General features: G+C 34.4%; 1 protein-coding gene across 2 annotated transcripts in view; it reads right to left on the minus strand.

Moving 5' to 3' along the window:
* Col4a5 (collagen type IV alpha 5 chain) overlaps window positions 1–21,300 on the minus strand; it is a 224,786-nt gene that overhangs the window by 110,289 nt on the left and 93,197 nt on the right. For both annotated transcript variants that reach the window (XM_074063706.1, XM_074063707.1), the window contains exons 4-16: window positions 20,728–20,772; window positions 16,410–16,454; window positions 16,265–16,327; window positions 9,921–9,974; window positions 9,561–9,587; window positions 7,774–7,854; window positions 5,916–5,978; window positions 4,038–4,073; window positions 3,908–3,949; window positions 3,626–3,718; window positions 1,332–1,385; window positions 1,176–1,232; window positions 884–928 (exon numbers count right to left, since the gene is read on the minus strand). In XM_074063706.1, coding sequence (XP_073919807.1) covers window positions 884–928; window positions 1,176–1,232; window positions 1,332–1,385; window positions 3,626–3,718; window positions 3,908–3,949; window positions 4,038–4,073; window positions 5,916–5,978; window positions 7,774–7,854; window positions 9,561–9,587; window positions 9,921–9,974; window positions 16,265–16,327; window positions 16,410–16,454; window positions 20,728–20,772 — 705 coding nt within the window. The remainder of the gene's footprint in view (window positions 1–883; window positions 929–1,175; window positions 1,233–1,331; window positions 1,386–3,625; window positions 3,719–3,907; window positions 3,950–4,037; window positions 4,074–5,915; window positions 5,979–7,773; window positions 7,855–9,560; window positions 9,588–9,920; window positions 9,975–16,264; window positions 16,328–16,409; window positions 16,455–20,727; window positions 20,773–21,300) is intronic.

Consider the following 21,300-nt stretch of genomic DNA (forward strand, 5'->3'; position numbering starts at 1 on the left):
CATCAGCAAAAATAGCAGAGCAAGAAATTTGAAAAATCCTTCCTGCATAGATTCTATGAGAACACTGGCAAAAACAGTCCATCAAAATCAGCTTTTTCAAAACTATGGAAAACAAAGCTTACAGCAATCTAAGGAACATTTTGTTTGCTTTTAAAATCTTGATAAAAAGAGTTTTGTGGCATTTTAACTTCCTCTATTCCCATCACACCTCCTCAGCTTGTGAAAGCTTTTTACTGAGAAAGCTTATGTTCACACAGAAACTATATGTGAATATTTGCAGCAGGTTTACTCATAATGACCAAAACTCAGAAAAAGCAAAATACCCTTCAATGTGCAAATGGATAAACAAACCACGGTACATCCAAAGAGCCAAATAATACTCAGAAATAAAAAGGAATAAACTACTCATACATGGTACTATATATTATGCTATATGAAAAATTATGCTATATTGTATGATTATGACATACAATATGCCAATATTTTTATGACATTCTAGTATGCACAAAATATGGGGATAGAGACTAAAGCAGTAGTTGTCAGGATCTCAGAGGACAGAGTAGGGAAAGGGATAACTACAAAAGAACATTAGGGAACTTTTGAGGGTGATGGAACTCTTATATTATGATGGTGGTCACACAACTCTACATTTATTAAAACAAATAACTGAACACTAAAACGGTTTGTTTTGCTATCTATAAATTATATCGCAATAAATCTGACTTAAAATAGAAGAATCTCAAATTTATATTGAAAAGAGAGAATAATTTTCATTCATTTAAACTATTTCCAAACTTCAGACTCTCTGCCATCCTGCTTTTCTTTCACCATGACCTACAAAAATTATCAACTTTAGTGGGAGGTAAGAACCTTAGATACTCACTGGAATTCCTGGTTGGCCATTTTCTCCATCTTTTCCTGGTTTACCCTGTAGAATACAAAGAAATGATGAGGCAAGAGCATAGATTTGTTAGAAAGCATGAGATTAAAGAAAAGAATGAGCTTATTCCTGCATTGGACTGTATTATATTATATACTTTCAGATATCAATATTAAGTAATTATGTCAATAGTGATATTTTCAGACAAAAAAGTAGTATTTGAGAAGAAAGAATAAAATATGCATACATATTTAGAACTTTTCTGTAAAATAGTATTAGTAGCTGTAACACTTACTCTTTTGCCTGGCTCTCCTTGCTCACCCTTCTCACCTTTCACACCACCAGGAGGACCCTGAACACACAAAACAAGTAGTTTCACACTGGCTCAGGAGACACTGTGTATCAATACCAGTCTACATTAAATGATGCTAAAGAACTTGAGGTTACTTACTGGAGGGCCACGTATCCCTGGAGGTCCAGGAGGCCCTTGGTCACCAGGAACTCCCTATTCAGTCATAGGGGAAAGGAAAGCAACGTTAATACTGCATTCTCACTCTAAGTACTAGAGCTAGGAAGGCATACTTTTAACAAGCTGAACTATGCTCATGTTTGATAACCAAAGACAATAGACTGTTTCTAACTCAAAACTGAAATCTGGTAGGCAAAAGAACCTACAGCCATAATTGCTCCCTTAGCTAATTTCTAGCATATATATCAGCCCAGCTTTGAGGTAAATAACAACATAACACTTAAATGGAAATACTAATAATTTTTAGTCTTATAAAATATTTTATAAAAATGGCTCAATTCATACTGATGGTAGTTACAATACAATTTTTCCTTTATTCTTAACTTACTTAACAAAAAAGCACAAATTCTGCATGTGTGAGAGTGGGCAAGTATGTTTTAAAAGTATGTTTGATCCCCTCATCTACTCTAGCAAATGCAAGGCATCAGATAACTATTTCTAAACACAACAAATATATTTTGCATTTTTGTAAGGATATATTTGTTGCACAGGGGGATTCATTGTGACAATTCTGAATAGCCTTACATTGTGCATTGGTTAGATTGCCCCTCACCATCTCCCTCCCTGCAACCCCCTCCAGGCCCCACTTAAAGCAATTCACAAGAGGTTTCATTGTTCTCTATCATATATGTATATGAAGCCCATCAACCATTTTCCCTCACCTTCATCTCTTCCATTCACCCTCCCCCTACCACATGGACCCCCACACACTGTACACATTTTTGTAGTTCTGTCTACCATTATTAATTCCAAAGTCAATGTTCAAAGGGGTTTCTCGATGTATCCCTGCTGTGAGTATACTTTACTCTGGTCAGGTCAAATCCCTTCTGTTACTTTCCTTTATCCCTTCCCTCCCAACACTATTATTCAACAGCTTTCATTACATATCATTATATCCTCTACCTGAACAGATGTAATATATTTAGATACTACTGACTCTCTATCATTCTCCTTTCCTTTCCCTCTTCTCCCAAGTTCCATAGAGTAGTTCCTCTATTACAAATATGTTCTACATATAAGTTTGTATATGATCATGTTTCTTTCTGTAAACACAGCAAAGATTTATACAGTTATATTATCTCTATGTATTAGTGAAATGTAGAAAACACAGTCATCTAAAACAATTATAATTTACCTTATCATGACCTAATTTACACATGAATGTAATTCAAATAGCAAAAAAATGGAAAGAACAAAATGTCCATCAACTGATGATGGGTAAACAAAATATGTACTATCTAGACAATGGGATATTATTCAGTAATAAAACACCAATACATGCTACAAAATGGTTGAACTTGAAAATATTATGCTACGTAAAAGAAGGTAGACACATGACTGGGGGTGTGGCTCAAGTGGTAGGGCATCTACCTAGCAAGTATGAGACCCTGAGCTCAAACCCCAGTACTGCCAAAAAAAAAAAAAGAAGAAAAAGAAGTTATAGACACAGAAGACCACATATTGTATTATTCCATTCATATGAAATACAAAGAATAGACAACTCTATAGTGTAAACAAATAGATAAAGGTTGCCTAGGATTAGAGAATTTGGGAAGAAATAGGGAGTGACAACTAATATATATGGAGTTTTTGGAGAAGGCTGATAAGGGTTGTTTAAAATTAGATTATGATGGGAAGAAATAGGGAGTGACAACTAATATATATGGAGTTTTTGGAGAAGGCTGATAAGGATTGTTTAAAATTAGATTATGATAATAGTTTGACTACTCTACGAATATATAAAAATGAATTGTTACCTTTAAATTGGTGAATTGTATAGTATATAAATGATGTCCCAGTAAAGCTGTTTTTAAAAATTAAATTATACTAACTTCTAGGCATTTAAAAATATTCTCATATAGATCTATATTCCAGCTTATGATGCAATTTTAATGTAATGCTACTTCCATAGCAAGATTTTTTTAGCTTTTTAAAACTTTTTACAGCTTTAAGTTGTGGTTCACAAATAAAATTATATGTATTTAAGATGCATGACGTGACTTTTTTTTGGTGGTACTACAGTTTGAACTCAGGCATCATGCTTGCTAGGCAGGCACTCTACCACTTAAGCCACTCCACCACTTAAGCCACTCCACCAGCCCATGGTGTCTTGATATATATATATATCAAGATCATATATATATATGATTGCTGCAATCAAGCTAATTAACATACCCCTAGCAAGATTTTTACTGATTTCCTCCCTACCTACTCACCTGATCTCCTTTTTGAAACTCTACATCAATTGGTCTTTTCTGTTCACTGATTTGCCCAGGTGGCCCAGGTGGACCCTGAAGACCTTGCTCACCCTGTTTGCAAGAAAAAACAAGACTGTGATATTTCATAATATACTATAGACAGTAATATAAACATGTATGTACATATAAAACACATAAACTATATCAATTGGAAGAAGCAAGAAAAGGGAACTCACAGTTCAAATGACTATGAAAGGAGAAAGGTGAGGGCTGGATAACCAACTCTTTTTCCATACTCACCTTTTCACCCTTGGGTCCCTGGAAATTTAAGCCCATATTCCCCTAAAGAGAAAGGTTTCAGTTTAAAATCTCATTGGCAATATGAAAATGAATACATACTAAATGAAAGATATAGAAAAAGGAAAATTACCTTTGGTCCTGGCAATCCTGGTGGGCCAGGCGGGCCCTAAGAAGACATAGAAAAGGAAAAATATACTAAGATTATTTTAAAATTATTTGGCTTCATAAAAAGTGAGGAGTGAAAGCCCTTCAAAGCAATATTTTCAGGACTGGGGAGGTAGCTCTGTGGTAAAGCACTTGCCTAGTATGTTGAGGCACCACAAAAAAAAATTCCTATTGCTTTTTAGTCAAAAACATATATTTCAATTGGTCAATGAGATGAATGTGGAAGCTTGTGGTGACAGCATAGGAGAGGGCAGAGGCAGAAATAATGTTAGGATGGGTAGAGGAGATGGTGCACAGTGTCAAAATCAATCAAAGTTAACTTCAACAGAAAGTATCCTAAAGCAACGAACTTTAGTTCTAAAAAGCATGTATTCATTTTTTAAAACCAGTTTTGTTTTAGAAATTTAAAGGTTTGTGCTGGTGGAGTGGCTCAAGTGGTAGAGCACCTGCCTAGCATGTGTGAGGTCTTGAGTTCAAACCCTAGTAAATCCCAATATGGCCCAAAAAAGTTGGAAATTTTAAAGGTTTAAAAAATTAAATAGGCATTTGTCTGCCTAAGAATATCACCTCTTAATCTCAAGGGATATTCTCATTTATGTTGGTGGCATTTCTAAGGTTTTGCTTCACCTGTTAAATCAGAGTTAATTGTGGATTAATTTGGATAAATGACTATAAGGGTTAAGGCAGGTCAAGGTTTTTGACAACCTACCCAGGTACCATAATGTTGTAACAGTAGTTAAGAGAAAGTTCCACGGTACAGTTTCCTACTTTGCAGGAGGTCTATAACAAAGAAAAACTAAACAAAGGGGTCTTCTATTCCTTCTCCAAGGACTTCCAGGAAAGCAGAAATACTTTTTCTGGCAGATTCTTCTAAGATTTACCAAATGCTATTTCCTTCATTCAAGAGTAAAGGACCAATTGTCACAAACAAAAATTTATTGTCTCAAAAAGTATAATGACAACTGTCACTTAAATATATGGTAGATGGGAAGTAGAATGGCATATGAGAAATTACTTTGACTGAAATACAATCTCCGTGCCCTTTTAAGAGGGCAATAGCAAAGCTCTAAGTCTGAATCATGACTTGAATGAAATGTAAGTATTGCAGGGGTAAAAATACTAAGAATTAATTAGGGTAAAAGAGTGACCACAGAGTTAGTATAGTAAGAGAACTGGTTGAACACTTGGCATCTTTAGAAATTTCTTTCTTCTCTACCAGGTTATGCAAATCTATGAGCCCACTGCAATGATTATACCCTACTCCAATCCTATTTAGTACCTTCAGAAATAAGGGTCAACACTTTTTTGTGGAGCCATTTTTATTCTTCTTAAATTAAACAAAACCCTGCAGTTTGGAGAAACACGTTTCATGAAGTAAACAGATTTTATGAGAAGATTGCCTTATAAAATTTCCTGAGATGGCCAGAATTGACTTCAGTACTAACATATCAAGAAGCAAGCAGCAAAGTACTTTGGTTTAGGACTGGAGGTGTAGATTGCATAAGGCACTGGGTTAAAAAATTTTTTTTTATTTTTCTGAAGTACTGGGGATTAAACTGAGGGACTCATGTAAGTTAAACACTCAACCACTGAGTCACACTCCCAGCCTCCACTTTATTTGAACTATTTCCTTTCCACATATTTCATTTTTCCATCTGTAGAATGGAGATACTACTTTCAATGCATATTATTCACCTTAACATAAAGTTACCCTTAAATAACAAAATTATAATTATGAATATTGAAAAATGTAGCACACTTTCAAGAATTACACATAATATCAATACTTGTGGAAGAATTCAGAAAGAAAAGTGGGATAAATAGAATTACAGAACAAGCTTACCATTAAACCTGGTGGTCCTGGGGGACCAATTGGTCCTGGTATACCCATGGGACCAGCTGGACCCTGTTATAAAGGGAGTAAAGAAAAGGATGAAAAACAAAACAAAAAACTCTCAATATTAAGCCCCTCAATGTATCTTACAAAGAGCTAAATGGATGAAATTTAAATTAAGCTGTTGTCAGAATTCTGTTCTAAAATTCTGTAATTCTGTAGTATTATGAGCAGGATTTTAAAATGTATACAAATAAAGGTATTAAGTGATTTATTATAAAGGAATTCAATTAAATAAACTATATTCAGTTTTTAGAAGCTAATAGATAAACATATAAAGAAATTTATAAAATAAAGCAATAAAGATGGGCATTTAGTAGGGCTTTTATGCTAGAGATAGGGAGAAAAAGGATACTACTTTCAAGGTAGCCTCTATAATTATAGAATAAATAGAAATAAAGACAAAGAATGAAATGAGAATAACTGAGATAAGTGATAAGGGAAAGATGCAAGTGCTACCGAATACAATTTGGCCTCTTTTTAAAAATTGAAATTTTACCTGCCCTGAAAACCTGTGATTCTATACCTAGGTATAAATCCAGGATTATTTTGTAATGAAGTAAACTATAGTATATAAACAAGTGGAAAGTTAAATGGAAGAAAAACTGAGTGAACTACAATCATGTACCATAATATGGATAAATCTTAACATATCAAGTAGAAATAAACAAGCTGCAGAAAGTTGCATAAATATCCCATCATTTTTATAAAGTAAAATTAAAAACTCTATTGTTTAGGGACATATTTTTAGAATCAATGAAAAACTCAGGATGGCAGTTATATCTTGAGGCAATCCAGAAGGATGTGCTGCCACAGGTTGATTCAAAATTATTTGTAATATTTTTGTTCCTAAACGTTGTGTTGGGTTCATAGGTATTCACAATGTTTCATAAGGTGCATGTATTTTTCATGTATTCTGTTGTATTTTCAAGTATTCATAATAAAAATTCATAAGGTATAAAGGATAAGATTGAGGGAATTTAAGAGAATATGGAAGGGTAATGTCAAGTAAAGAATGAGAAGGGAGCTAATGAAAAAATGTCTCCAGCACTGTATCTTAGTGATCAAATAGCAGAAAGCTCTGATTTTTGTTTTTGGCAAAGGGATTGGTTCTCATGAATTATAAACCCCAAGAAATGGATTTCCTAATTTATAAATATGCAAAAGTCATAGCTGAGGCATAGTGGCGTATGCCTGTCATCTTGGAGGCAGAGGCAGTTGGGTCTCATGTTTAAGGTCAGCCTGGGCTACACAGCAAGCTACAGGTCAGCCTGAGCTACACAGTGAGATTCTGTCTCATACAAAACAACAAAAACCCATACATTACTGTAGCATGTTATCTGAACACTAATATAATCTTTTTCTTAAATTTACATTTGATGCTTATCATGCATAAACTATATTTCTTCGGCTTTCAAAATATGTTCGGATGTTATCCATAGTTGATAATGTTACCAACGACATTTCAAATATCTTAAATGGGAGACATAATTTTTGTTTTTAATAAGAATATTTACAGGGGAACCTACTATTCTCCAAAATGTAAGAATAAGAATATAGAAATTTACTTATGTTGCCAATCCACCCCTCAAAAATGTCCATGAACATTGGATAGAAAGGTAAAAGAATATGATAGGGCTTATTAAAATTGTCCCTGGCTCTATTTGCTTTTATTTTTTGGTAGAAAGTACAAGAATTCCTGCCAAATGTCAGATAATAATTTCTATGTCTAAAATAGAGGTTATTGAAAATTGAGGACTTGCTGTGATCTTTTGATTTAGTCATATAAAAATCACTGGATGCTTACTTGTATTCCAGGAGGACCTGGATATCCTGGATTACCCTTTGGTCCTGGCAGTGATGACATGATTATACTACCTGGTTCCCCCTAAAAGAAATCAACAATAGAAGTTGTAATAGTTATTATACATGAAAATAAGCAAGAATACAAATAATATGAGAATTCAGTTTATCACAAAAGTATATGACAGATTAAGCCATCTCAGTAATTTAATGAACAAATTTATCTTCTAAAGGAAAACGAGGAAATATCCATGGCATACTGAGTACAGGAAATTTATTAAGAGCCTATGATACCTTCAACTACTCATTCATTAAAAATATATATTAAATATGAAGTATTTTTCAACTGTTGTGTATAATTGATAATTAATATTCTCATTGGGCTAATAATATAAAGGGGAAATGCAGACTATAACATGCAAACACATAAAATGACAATATATTCTATCAACTGCTATGAAGAAAATCAACACGACACATGAGTGATAAGGAAAGTGTGGAGAAAATTCTATGATGAGAACATTCGAATCTCAAGCTGAAGGATAGCAGAGTTTGGCACATTCAAATAACTGAACACAGGACTGAGGATGGGGCTTAGTGGTACAGTGCTTGTCTAGTATGTGGGAGACACTGTATTTGATGCCCAACACCACAAAACAAAAAATAATTTTGAAAACCAAATGAATGAATGAAGACCCATCATCAGTGAGCCAGGGAAAAGTGGTTTAAGATGAGGCTGTAAATTAGACAGAGTCCAGAACATGCAGGTCTTCCAAACCATGGAAAAGAATGTGGACTTTATTTTAGACACACAGTGGGAAACCCTTAAATATTTACACACAGGAGGATCAAATTATTGATTTTTACTTTCAAAGATCATTTTTGGCTGGTTGAGAATAAAACAGGCTGGGATGTGGGGGATAGTAGGAAGAAAAGAGACTAGTTAAGAGGTTACTATAGTAATTCAGACGAGACCTTATAGTTAGTTTGGTGACAATGGAGAGGAAGAGAAGTGAATGAACTTAAGATACATTTTAAAGGGAAATGTAATAGTATTCAATGACAGAATGGAATGAGGATGTATGTGAAAGATGTGAATACTAAACCTCAGGCTTTAAGTTTATGTAGAAGTGTACATAATGATGCAAATTTTGTATGTGGGGAGCCAGAGGGAAGAGCAGGTTTATTTGGAGAAAAAGGTTAACTTGGAACATGTTAATTTAGATGTCTGGGAGATATCTGAGTGGAGATGTCAGGGAGGCAGTTGAACACATGCATCTTGAACTCAGAAGAAAAGTGTGATCTGGAGATATAAAGGTAGGTATTCAGTAACTACATAGTAATCAATACTATGAACATTAATATTGCTAGACATAGAAGAGAAGGAGTCAGGACTAAGTCTTGATGATTCTGGGATAGTACAGAACGAGCTTTCATAAAAGACTGCAGAATAATCAGAATGCAATGGAAAAATTAGGAAAGGAGAATGTCACAGAAGCCAGAGGAAAAGAGTATTTTAGAACAGATGGGCAATGGAATCAAAGTGTAATAATAACACCAGGACTGAAGGTGTCAGAAAAGAAAGCTAAGTCTGATATAAACAATTTCAAATATATAAGCATATAGAATGTACTTAAAGCCATGGGAACAGAGGAGAGTTTCTGCTTATGCATCAGCACAACTTCTAGAAGCATCCATTTTGAGGTACAGGTTGGATCATTATCTTACTGAAGTTGCAAACTTTCCATTATTTTATTCAAAGTATTTACCTTCTCAGCATGAGATGCTTACCTTCATTCCTGGGATCCCAGGAGGTCCCTATTATTAAAATGAAAATTGATTATTTTACATAATGAGAAGGAGGTGAAAAAATCAACACACACTTTCTAAATAGAATACAAACTGAATAAACTATTCTATGGTTATTACTGAGTATGATATCTCTTAGAATACTAAGAGATAACATACATTAAATACCATGAAATTTGGCACAGCAGGGAGCTATCATACCAAGTTCTTTTTAAAAATTCTTTAGTTTGCAACTTTAAAAATAGTATTTTATTTCATATAAATGCATTGAGCTCACTCTCAATACTTCTGCTTTTTCAGTTAATTCCCGGGTTTACTATAATCCTGAATTTTAGAACTTACTGGAGGACCCTGTAAGCCAGGATAACCGGGACTGCCTGGAAATCCACGTTCTCCCTAGGAGGAGTTAAATAAAGAGTGTAGAAGAACAAGAAACAAAGAATTATACCAACAAACAATGACTTCTTAAAAAGATTTTTGTAAAAGCCATTTTGAAACATTCCAGATTGCTAAAATTCATTAGATTTCACTTTCCAATTATTTCAATATCAACTATCCATATCAATTGAACCGACCAAGATACTTTTATCTGTCCTCATCCACCCCAATCAAAAATAAAGCAAAATCTTTTGCCTTACTCATTTTTATTCTGCCAAATCCATTTTGAGACCATCACACCACAAATTTCTGACTATTACTACATTTAATAGCCAATGATTTGCCCCAATTTCCTGAACATGTGTTATATAGAATCTCATTTTAACTGACCTGCTGCATTTTTCTTTTACTGTAAACTATTTCAAATTATTTTTGTAAAAAGGAAAAAATGGCAAGAAAGAAGGCCATTAATATCACCAACAGGACAACAGCAATAGTTCTAACAATTGTAAGACATTACGTTTTCTAGGCACCCAATTTTTCCCACTCACTATTTTAAAGTACTAATATGGATGTTTGGTTTAGAAAACAAAAGCTAAAACTGGTGTAGAAGAACCCCAAAACAAACTCTTTTCAAATACATATACACTATAGTAATCCTGGAAAGAACCTTGTCAGGAGGTTTAAAAGAGTAAAATTACTACGGCTGTATGCCTTTGAGCTATTGTTTGATACTCTTCTCTCTACCACTTTTTATACAGGCAAAATGTGGGCCCAAAGAGAAAGAAGTAACCTGTATATCAAGTTTAGAAGACATTAAAAAGGAATAACATTGTAGCTCCAACTCCAGTATTAATCATTTTGTTTACAAGTGAGAAAACAATCTAATGTGAAAGTATCCGTAATAAATCCATTTAATTTGTTTAAAATTTATTACTCACATAATTGGTGGCCTAAAACACAAAAAATCATTACGTCTGTCAAGGTGCTACTTTACAAAAATTAAAAAATAAAGATCCTTTAATCATATAGATACTATCTATACTCATTGTAGATACATTTGACCTTCATATTAAAGCTTTTACTACTGGTCTATTTGTTGCTTAAAGCATGATGGAAAAAAATCATAAATAATTAACCAGAATAAGAATAAGAATGTAGTCTACTTTCACATGAAATGTGTCATGCAAACTAACTCCCAATGGTATACCATCACTAAAGGATGCACCAGCCCAAATGAAAAACATAAGTAACCCCACAAATCCAAATGTTTAATAAATGATGGAGGGGTGAATTCGACTATGGTATATTGTAAGAGCTTTTGTAAATGTCACAATGTTCCCCCAGCACGATAATAAAAAATGAAAAAAAAGAGAATCGTATTGCCTTCACATATATACTACAGAAAGTATCAGAAAATATGGCAAAATAGTTTCTTCAAGTTATTTTAAATGTATTCCCTAATATAAAACCTGGCACATGTCATTAATTAGAAAGATATAGGGTATTTCATGAATAGTTTCACTGAATATTATGTGGAAAACAGAAAGTGCCCAAGGGGACAGATGAAGTTGCTTGCACTTGTAACCCCAGCTACTTGGAAGGCACAGATTAAGAGGATAGCAGTTTGAGGCCAGTATGAGCAAAAAGTTAGTGAAAGAGACCCCATCTCAATCAATAAGCTGAGCATGCTTGTGCACACCTGTGATGGCAGCTATGCTGAAGCTGAAAGTAGGAGGATCATGGTCCAAGGCTGGCCCCAGACAAAAATGCAAGTCCCTATATGAAAAATAACAAAAGCAAAAATGGACTTGGGGTGTGGCTCAAGTGGCAAAGTGTCTTACCTAGCAAAAAGAGGCCCTGAGTTTAAACCCCAGTATGGCCCCCCTTAAAAAACTAGAAAATAAAATGCCAAATAACATACAGATAATACTATGTTGCATTTATCTCAAGGAAAAGAAGAAAAGTGGAGAACGGAGTCTAAAATATATAAATTTGCAGGAAAACTAAGTTTGCCTCATTGTCTTATCTGTAACTATATATCAATTCCAAATAGTTGATTAAAGACAAGAAAAGTGGCTCAGAAAAAAATGTTTGCCATTTCTAAAGATACTGTTTTATTTATAAATTATTAAATGCAGTTTTTGCTAATGAAAATGAGTTCGTAGTTTCATACTAACAGTTGAGCAATTTAAAAACTAAAAGATGCAGCCTTCACTGTTTTGATTCTGTGAATGAGAAAAGTCAGGTAACACATGAAAGACTATATTTTGAAGAGAGGAAGAGTATCAGGAATGACAAAGAGATAGCAGGACGTCAGAAAAACACGGAGAAACCAAGGCAACAGAGAAAAGCAGCAAACAGTTCCAAGACTCCTCAGCTTCCCAGGAGGGACAGGAAGCTGAAGATGCCATCATATAATAAGATAGACAGTTTTGCCAACAGACCGGCAATTCTAGCTCCAAGGTAACTCTTATCTCCCACAAGTTTGAACCCCAGTAAGGAGATTTGTAAGACAGTGACTGCTCTGCTGTGGAAGGCTATTCTTAGTGAAGAAAGACATTATGTTCCTTAATTTGGAGGGAGACAGCAAGGCACTATCTTGAGAGAGGGCCTATTATTTGAGACAGGGGGCATGAAAATAAGGAACACTCACAGCTCAGGGAGATTTGGGACACCCTGCCAAGGTAAGAGGGTAGGAGACAGCAACAACAGGTGGCCAAAGAGACAGAGAGGTTCTGACATGGTTCCACAGAGAAGTTCAACAACTGGGAACTCCAGCAGCACCAGGTCCCAGTCAACCTCCAGGGCCAGTCTCTTGGCTGCATGGGTTGACTCCTAGGTGGGTCAGAGCCCGGTTCAGACCCTCTGACTCATGCATACCCACAGCTTGTTCTTCCCTCTCACAGGGACAAAAATTGTCAAGCAGATTTCTGAAAGCACTGAGACCTGCCCCCTTACTCTGGGAAATGGATCCTTGCATGTGTTTGCTGAGCCCAGGATCAGATGAACTCACTACCAAATTCTATCAGACTTTTTTTTTTTTGATGGGACTGGGGTTTGAACTCAGGGCTTCTCACTTGCAAGCAAGCACTCTACCCCTTGAGCCACACCTCCAGTCCATTTTTGCTTTTGCTCTGGTTATTTTAGAGATGGCGTCTCATGAACTATTAGCCTGGGACGGCTTCAAACCTCAAGCCTGTGGATCTCAGCCTCCCAAGTAGCTAGGATTACAGGAGTGAGCCACCAGTGCCTATCTGTCTACCAGACTTTTAAAGAGGAAATAACACCAAGGCTTCTCAAACTATTCTATAAAATAGAAAGAAAAGGATAACTCCCAAATATTCATTCCAAAACAAGGCAAGGACACAACAATAACAACAACAAAAAAAATCATATACCAATCTCTTTAATGAACATAGATGCAAAAATCCTTAATAAAATACTTGCAAACCGAATTCAACAAGTTAAAAAGATCATACACCATGATAAAGTTAGTTTCATTCTAAGGATACAAGGACAGTTCAACATGTGCAAATCGAGAAGTATAATACAGCACATAAACAGAAGCAAGGACAAAAATCACATGATCATCTCAATAGATGCAGGAAAAGACTTTGACTAAATTCAGCATCTTTTCATAATAAAAGCTCTGAAGAAACTAGGAATAGAAGAAATGTGCCTCAATATAATAAAGACTATAATAGGACAAATCTACAGTCAATGCCATACTAAACAGGGAAAAACTGAAATAATTTCCTGTACAGTCAGGAAGGAGACAAGGGTGTCCACTCTCCCCATTCTTATTCAATATAGTACTGGAATTCCTAGCCAGAGCAATAAGATGAGAAAGAAAGAAAAAGGATTCAAAACAGAAAAAAAGAAGTCAAATTATTCCTATTTACTGAGAATATGATCCTATACTTAAAAGACCCTAAATATTCCACCAAAACACTCCTATATGTGATAAACACTTCTAACAATATAGCAAGATATAAAATTAACATACAAAAATCAGTACCTTTTTTACATACCAACAATGAGCAGGCTGAGAACGAAATCAGGAAAGCAATTCCATTCACAATAACCTCAAATATATATACATATATATGTGTATATATATAACTGAAGAGGTGAAAGACATCTGCAATGAAAACTATAAAACCTTAAAGAATGAAGTTGAAGAAGACACTAAAAGATGGAAAGACATTCAATGTTTGTGGTTTGGCAGAGTTAATATCGTGAAAATAATTACACAATCAGAAGCAATCTATAAATTCAATGCGATGTCCATTAAAAATCCAATGTTGTTTTCACGGAAATAGAATAATCAATTCTAAAATTCATATGGAACCATAAAAGACTCCGGATAGCAAAAGCAATCCTGAGCAAAATAGAGCAGCAGTGAAGGTATCATAATATTGGACTTCATATTATATTACAGAGCCATAGTAACAAAAACAGCATGGTAATGGCACAAAAACAGCATGGTAATGGCACAAAAACAGAAATATAGATCAATGGAATAGAATCAAAGATCCAGAAATAAACCCATACAGATACAAACATCTGGTTTTTGACAAAGGGACTAAAAGCATATATTGAAGAAATGACAGCCTGTTCAACCATGTTGCTAGGAAAACTGGTTTTCTACATGTAGAAGACGGAAACTACACACCTCTCATCCTGCATAAAAATCAATTTGAAATGGGTCAAACATCTTAATGTACCATCTAAACTTCTGAAACTAGTTGAGGAAAACACTGAAAGACATAGCTTTAGGCAATGATTTTCTGAATATGATTTCCAATACCCAAGTCATAAGAGCAAGAACTAACAAATAGGATTGCATCCAATTAAAAAGCTTGTGCACATCAAAAGAAACAATTACCAGAATCCAAAGACAACCTACAGAATGAGAGAAAAATTTTGCCAGCTCTTCAATGGATTAAGGATTAATATCCAGAATATACAAAGAGCTCAAAAAATTAAACACTAAAAGAACAAATAATCCAATTAATAAATAGCCAAATGAATTGAACAGTTTTCACAGGAACAAGTACAAATGGCTAATTAATTCAACATCCTTAGCCATAAAGGAAATGCAAATCAAAACGACACTGAGATTCCATTTTATCCCACTCAGGGCAATCATCAAGAAAACAAACAACAAATGCTGGTGAGGATGCAGGGAAAAGGGAACCCCTACATACACTCACTTTGGTGGGAATATAAACTAGTTCAGCCAAGATAGAAATATGAAGGTTCATCAAAAAACTAAAAATAGACCTTCCTTATGACCCTGCTATACTACTGTTGGGCATATATCTGAAGTAGTATAAATCAACATACAAGAAACATAGTTGCATACCCATGTTTACTGCAATACTATCCACACTAGCCAAGCTGTGGAATCAGCCTAAGTGCCCAATAACCAATGAATGGATAAAAAAATGTGGTATATAGGCAATGGAGTATTATTCATCCATATGAATAATACAGGGGAAAAAAGATGGAACTGGACACCATCATGATGAGTGAGATAAGGCAAACTCAAAAAGTCAAGTATCACATGTTTTTCTCATGTGTGGAATCTATACCTACAATGATAATTATAATAATAATAGTAATAATGGAATATGAATGTAAAAGGGGGACTGTCTGAGGAGGAATCAGCAGGAAGAGGGAGGGAGAAAGGAGAGGGTACTGGGGAAGTAAAGAGGATTGAAGTATATGACATATCTATCTATCTATCTAAAGATATAATGAAGCTCACTAAATACTGTTTGAAAGAGGGGAAGGAGCGAGGAGAACTGAGGGGATATAATGGAGGTGATGAGCTTTTTCAAAGTACACTATATGCATCTATGAAGTCATCACAGCAAAAACCCCTTATACTATTAATAAAAAAGAAAAATAAATAAAACATGGAATGTTCCAAAATTTAAATTTTACCTATTTTTTTAAAAAGGCAAAACAAATGAATGACATTCCCAAGCATTACTCTTAACAAATGATATATTATTTGACACACATACATCCTAATTCCCTTTTAATTCACATCCAGTTTTACACCAAAGCCAAAAAAGGATTTGGTAAGTGATATTTAATCTTTAATATAATGCAATATTTCAGCTAAGTACACATGCTTTTATAAAAATGAAATTACTGATATTTAATTGAGTCAGAACACCCCTCATATCCTAGACGTGAAATCAGTATATTGCTTCTTAAACATTCTTAATAATGATTTCTTAGATTTTAAGCTAATTATTAACAGGTATAATATTAAGTTGAAGAAGTCTCACCTTGGTTCCATTGCATCCAGGGATACCTTGAGGTCCAGGGGCTCCATCATGACCTGGTATTCCCTTTGAAAAGGCACATAATACATGTGTAATATTTCTTAGATTACAGTTTAAGGGATTTAAAAGAAATCCAAATCATACTTACAGGAAGACCTGGTGTCCCTGGAAATCCAGGAAGTCCAGGAGAACCCTATAAGAAGAAATGAATTCCTTGAAGCGAATGACAACCAATAGTAATTAAAATAATATCCTACCCAAGGGTATTACAAAAATTATATTTAGAGTATTTAGAGTAGAAACAGACAAAATGTGCCTCACTGAGTATTATTATTATACATTGTTGTTTTAAAAATTAGACAAAAGCCTTTTTCAGAAAACTACAGAAGACGAATCATATTTGCAGCAGTGTGGTCCCCATTGCACTGAGTAGGAGCAAGCAAAGTATGGATGATATGTCGGTTGTGACAGGTAACACTCTTCTAGATCTGTGATGAACAATGAATTCAGCAGAGAATGGGGTGTGATCAGCCAAAACATTCTTCAATTAAATTTTCCTGTCAGGACTGGCACAAATACAAGCTTGACATTTTCTGTAGGTGAGACTATAGGCAAATGGTACTCTTGTACACTGCTATTAGGGATTCAAACCTTATGGCAGGAAATTTGGAAATATCTACCATAATTACAATTGCATATTCCCTTTAATGTAGCAACTCATGTTTACAAATCCATCCCAAAGATACACTAGAAATTATGAACGAAATTTAATATTCAAGGTTTGTGGTTGCTGCATTATTATAGCTAGATCTAGGAAATGCAGAAGATCCTCCTGAAAGTTCTTGTGCCAGAAAGCAAGAAAGTCATAAAAGATCAATGAAGTTTTTGTCAAAAAGACACAGGACAGAAGCCAACCCTGAAGTGGGTTTCCATAGGTCAAGGATGGGACAATCTGGGTTTCAAAAAGAACAATAACTAGGGCTGGCAGCGTGGCTCAAGTGGTAGAGTGCCTGCCTAGCAAGTATGAGGCCTTGAGTTCAAACACCAGTGTTGAAAAAAAAATAACTGAAACTGACCGAAATTCTAAATTCTATGTGTTTATAATGAAAAAAATAAAACCTTTCTTGATCACAACTTGAAGTTGCTGGTATAGCAACTCATTAACCTATTAAAATTCCTGATGATAAATAAAAATTCTAGCTAAGAAATGAAGGATTTAAAAAAATCACCTTTTTGCAATTCTGAAAAAAAAAGATCATCAGTGGATGCTAAACCATTAGGTAAAAGTTGATGAGGATCAAGCTGATGCTACCTGAGATCTCTATTTAAATCTAGTGTCAAAACGTGGGACAATGAGATATTTGTGCCTCGTCATGTAATTTAATAGTAAATACACAATACAACCTATAAGGTGTTCTTTTTCCTAGCTTCTTTTATTGAAGTATGATTTACATAAAGTACACAAATCTCTCTCTCTCTCTCCCTCTCTCTCCCTCTCTCCCTCCTCACCCCACTCTCTCCAGGGATCAAGTGTTTGTCCTGCCTTGGCTTACTGAGAAGCTGGGACTGCAAGTGGACACCGCCACACCCAGCTTGAAATACAAAAACCTTAGTGTAGAACTTTGTTTATATCCCCAGAAAGTATTCAAGTGTCTCTTGCAAGGCAACTCCCAATTTATAGGAAATTATGGGGTACAGAGGAACAATTTAAATGACATCATGAAGAAGCAACCAGGCAAATTCAGAATGTGGAATGTGGTACAATTCAGTTGACCCCGTTTTTCCAATGGCATAACAAAAGAGGCTTAAGAAGCACAAAAACTAAATGTAATGCAAGGACTTGCTTGGATTGGGATCTGAATTAACCAATTGTAAAAAGACATCTTTAAAACAATCGAGGAAATCTGAATATGGACTGAATTTTAGAAAATATTGAAGAAGTAATCCTAATTTGTTAAGGTATGACAATGGTATTGTGGTTTTGTGGATATTAGTTACAGAAGTATACTTAAGTTTTCATTGATGGAATAAATGATGTGCAGGATTTACTTTAAAATATTCCAAAAATAGTGGCAGGGAAGAGATTAAACAGAATTGTAAAAATTGTTATATTCTTTTGAAGTTGGAGATGCACACATAGGATCCACTGTATTGTATAGTCTACATCTGTATACACTTAAAACTTTTCATTTAAAATCTGTACAGCAAGAGTTGCTCACAAGCTGAGACCTGATGATGCAAGAAGTATTAGGCTCATAAAGAAGAATGAAATTATGTTATTTTCAGGTAATAGAGGGTACTAGAGAACATCATTTTAAGCTAAATAAGCAAGGATCAAAAAGTCAAAGGTCACACGTTTTCCCTCATATGTAGAAGCTAGACCTATAAGTGTACACATCAATAATATATGATTATATACATATATATATATATATATATATATAATATAGTGAGTGAGAGAACTAACTTGTATTAGTGAGCCTGTGAGGGAACTACTACAGGAGGCAGGAGAAGGAAAGAGAATGTTAGAGAATGAAAAATGTTGAAACATCCCATCTATATATAAATATAATAAATGCAATGCACTGTAAGCTGTTAGATAATAGGGGAGCAGGGTGATAAAGGGTAAGTAATGGGGAAGTTTAATCTGATTAAAGCACAATAAATAAATGTCTGAAACGCCAAGGCGAAACCCCCTTGGACCATCAATATACACTTTAAAAAAATTAAGGAGGAATGGTGGAGTGGTTCAAGTGGTACAGCACCTGCCTAGCAAGTGTAAGGCCCTGGGTTCAAACCCCAGTACCGCCAAAAATTTTAAAAAACTAAAAAATGAAGGAAAGCAGGGTAAAACAGGTCCTTTCAGGAGGTAGGTAGCAGAGGGGTGGGGCACAAGGAGAGGATGAAGAAGGGAGAATATGGTGGATGTATTTTGTATTCATGTATGAAAACAGAACAAAGAAAACTGTTGAAATTGTTCTAAGAGTGGGGGAAGACTGGAGGGAAAATGATGGAGGGGTAAATATAGCTAAGATATATTGTAAGCACAAATGTAAAGATCACAATATATCTTTCTGTACAACTAGAAAAAAGAAGTATTAGGCTCCCTTTTCCCCAAAGTAGAGGCACATGGACTATCCAAGTGCTCCTCAATATTTGGAAATGGAAATTGATAGAATGACATTCTTTTTACTCTCCATAGTGCTGAGCATATAGTAATGGTAGCTATACCTATCATGGGATATATTACTATTATGAGGATCTTAATTAGAATATTGGTATACATTTATTATAGAAAAAAAGAATTATGTCTGCTAAAATAAACTAAGGGTTTTGAGTTTCTTCTTTGTTTTTCTAGTACCCTTCTTACACCAGTCATAGGCACATAAGGAAAGATACATGTTTTTTAAAAATATAAAGCAAATAGAATATTTTAATCTTACGTAAGTTTTGTGCATCTAAATATCTGAAATCAAAGACTCAAAATGTTTGGTTGTTTTTGTCATACACATAAACATTTTGTCACCATCCATGTATTTTATAGTCAAAATTAGTGACCTTATCAGCCAACAATACAGAAATTCAGAGCTAAAAGGGACCTTGGAAATTATTCTGTTTAACATTCTAACGGATGAAGGAACTGAGACTCAGTTAAACATGACCTTCAAAAAGCTAGTAATATTTATAAAACTAGTTTCCTCTTACTTTTAAAGAACAGTTAAATGTATGCCAACCCAAAAGTTTTTGGGAAAAAAATTATACAAAATATGCATTTCAGTTTGGAGGTACATCCTGATTTTCAGAACCTTAAAACGTGAACAAACATGCATTTAGAAATGAGGAAATGCTGTATTTTTCCAAAAGCAGTTATTCTTTAATAGAGTGATTTAAATCAAACTTATTTTCTTCAAGATATGCAAAAAGTGCTGCAATACATATACATGGTACCACGGGAGGCTACACAACCTGAGGGGGAAGTTCTCTGAACCCCAGTAGGCTGAGATGGTCACATTGTTTGGGAAGTTTTGGCTTAAATCAATTACATTTCACAATTTTTAAGAAACTTTCAATTTTTAAAAAAATTAGCACTTGCATATTTCTTAACCACACCCTACTTCACATTCCTTCAAGTCATTTAAATAGACTCCTAGGCATATACCTTAACAAATATATACCTTAACAAGTTAGGAAAAATTTTTCACTATACTCTAAAATTCAGTCCACATGCAGATTTCAGTGGTCTCAATGATGTCTTTCTACAATTGGTTTTATCTATCTATCTACTATCAAAATACTAAAGAAACGCTAATTATAGACACATACTAACTCTTCAATTTAACTTTTAAAAGACTATATTTTCTTCCTATATTTCAACATGCATCTTTTCTGGTTGTCTCATAATACCTCATTTGCTTTTTATCTATTTCCACCAACAAAGCATTTGCTATACAATGCATATTGCTTACTCTGGTTCCTTTTGGTCCCGGTGGTCCTGGAATTCCATCATCACCCTGAAAAATAAAGTATATTTAGTTCTTTTTCCTTCAAAAATCCCTCAAATAATTAATTTTCCATTATAGGGGATTTAAAGTTTTGTAAACTTTTGTGAAAGTGATAAATTTATACACCCAAACAAGCAGCATTTATTATTAAGACTAAAAGCACTAAGACAAATTATATGACCCAAACTAAGAAAAGTCCTTATTTTACTGAGAAGGAAACTGCTGACATGTATAAGAAACTTTACATCTATAAAATTAAGTATGAATCATGCAAAAATAAAAATGAGATAGCAGTAAAGATAGTCCCCAAATAATTTATGAATAAATAAAATAAGAACTGAAAATCTGGGCAGTTTTCTTATTGTGTAAATCTGCTTGTTATGCTGTTAATAAATAACATCACCTTTGTGCCCAAATATGTGCATTCTTGAGTTTGCTGTTTTAAACCTTTGCTTTGTTTTATAAGGCACTTTTCACTGGCAGAGCTTAAGAGCTTAAGAAGAACAGAGAAAGAACTATAAACTTTCCTTTTCAGAT

Source organism: Castor canadensis, chromosome X (genome assembly GCF_047511655.1).
Source record: "Castor canadensis chromosome X, mCasCan1.hap1v2, whole genome shotgun sequence".
In the NCBI taxonomy this organism is placed as follows: domain Eukaryota; kingdom Metazoa; phylum Chordata; class Mammalia; order Rodentia; family Castoridae; genus Castor; species Castor canadensis.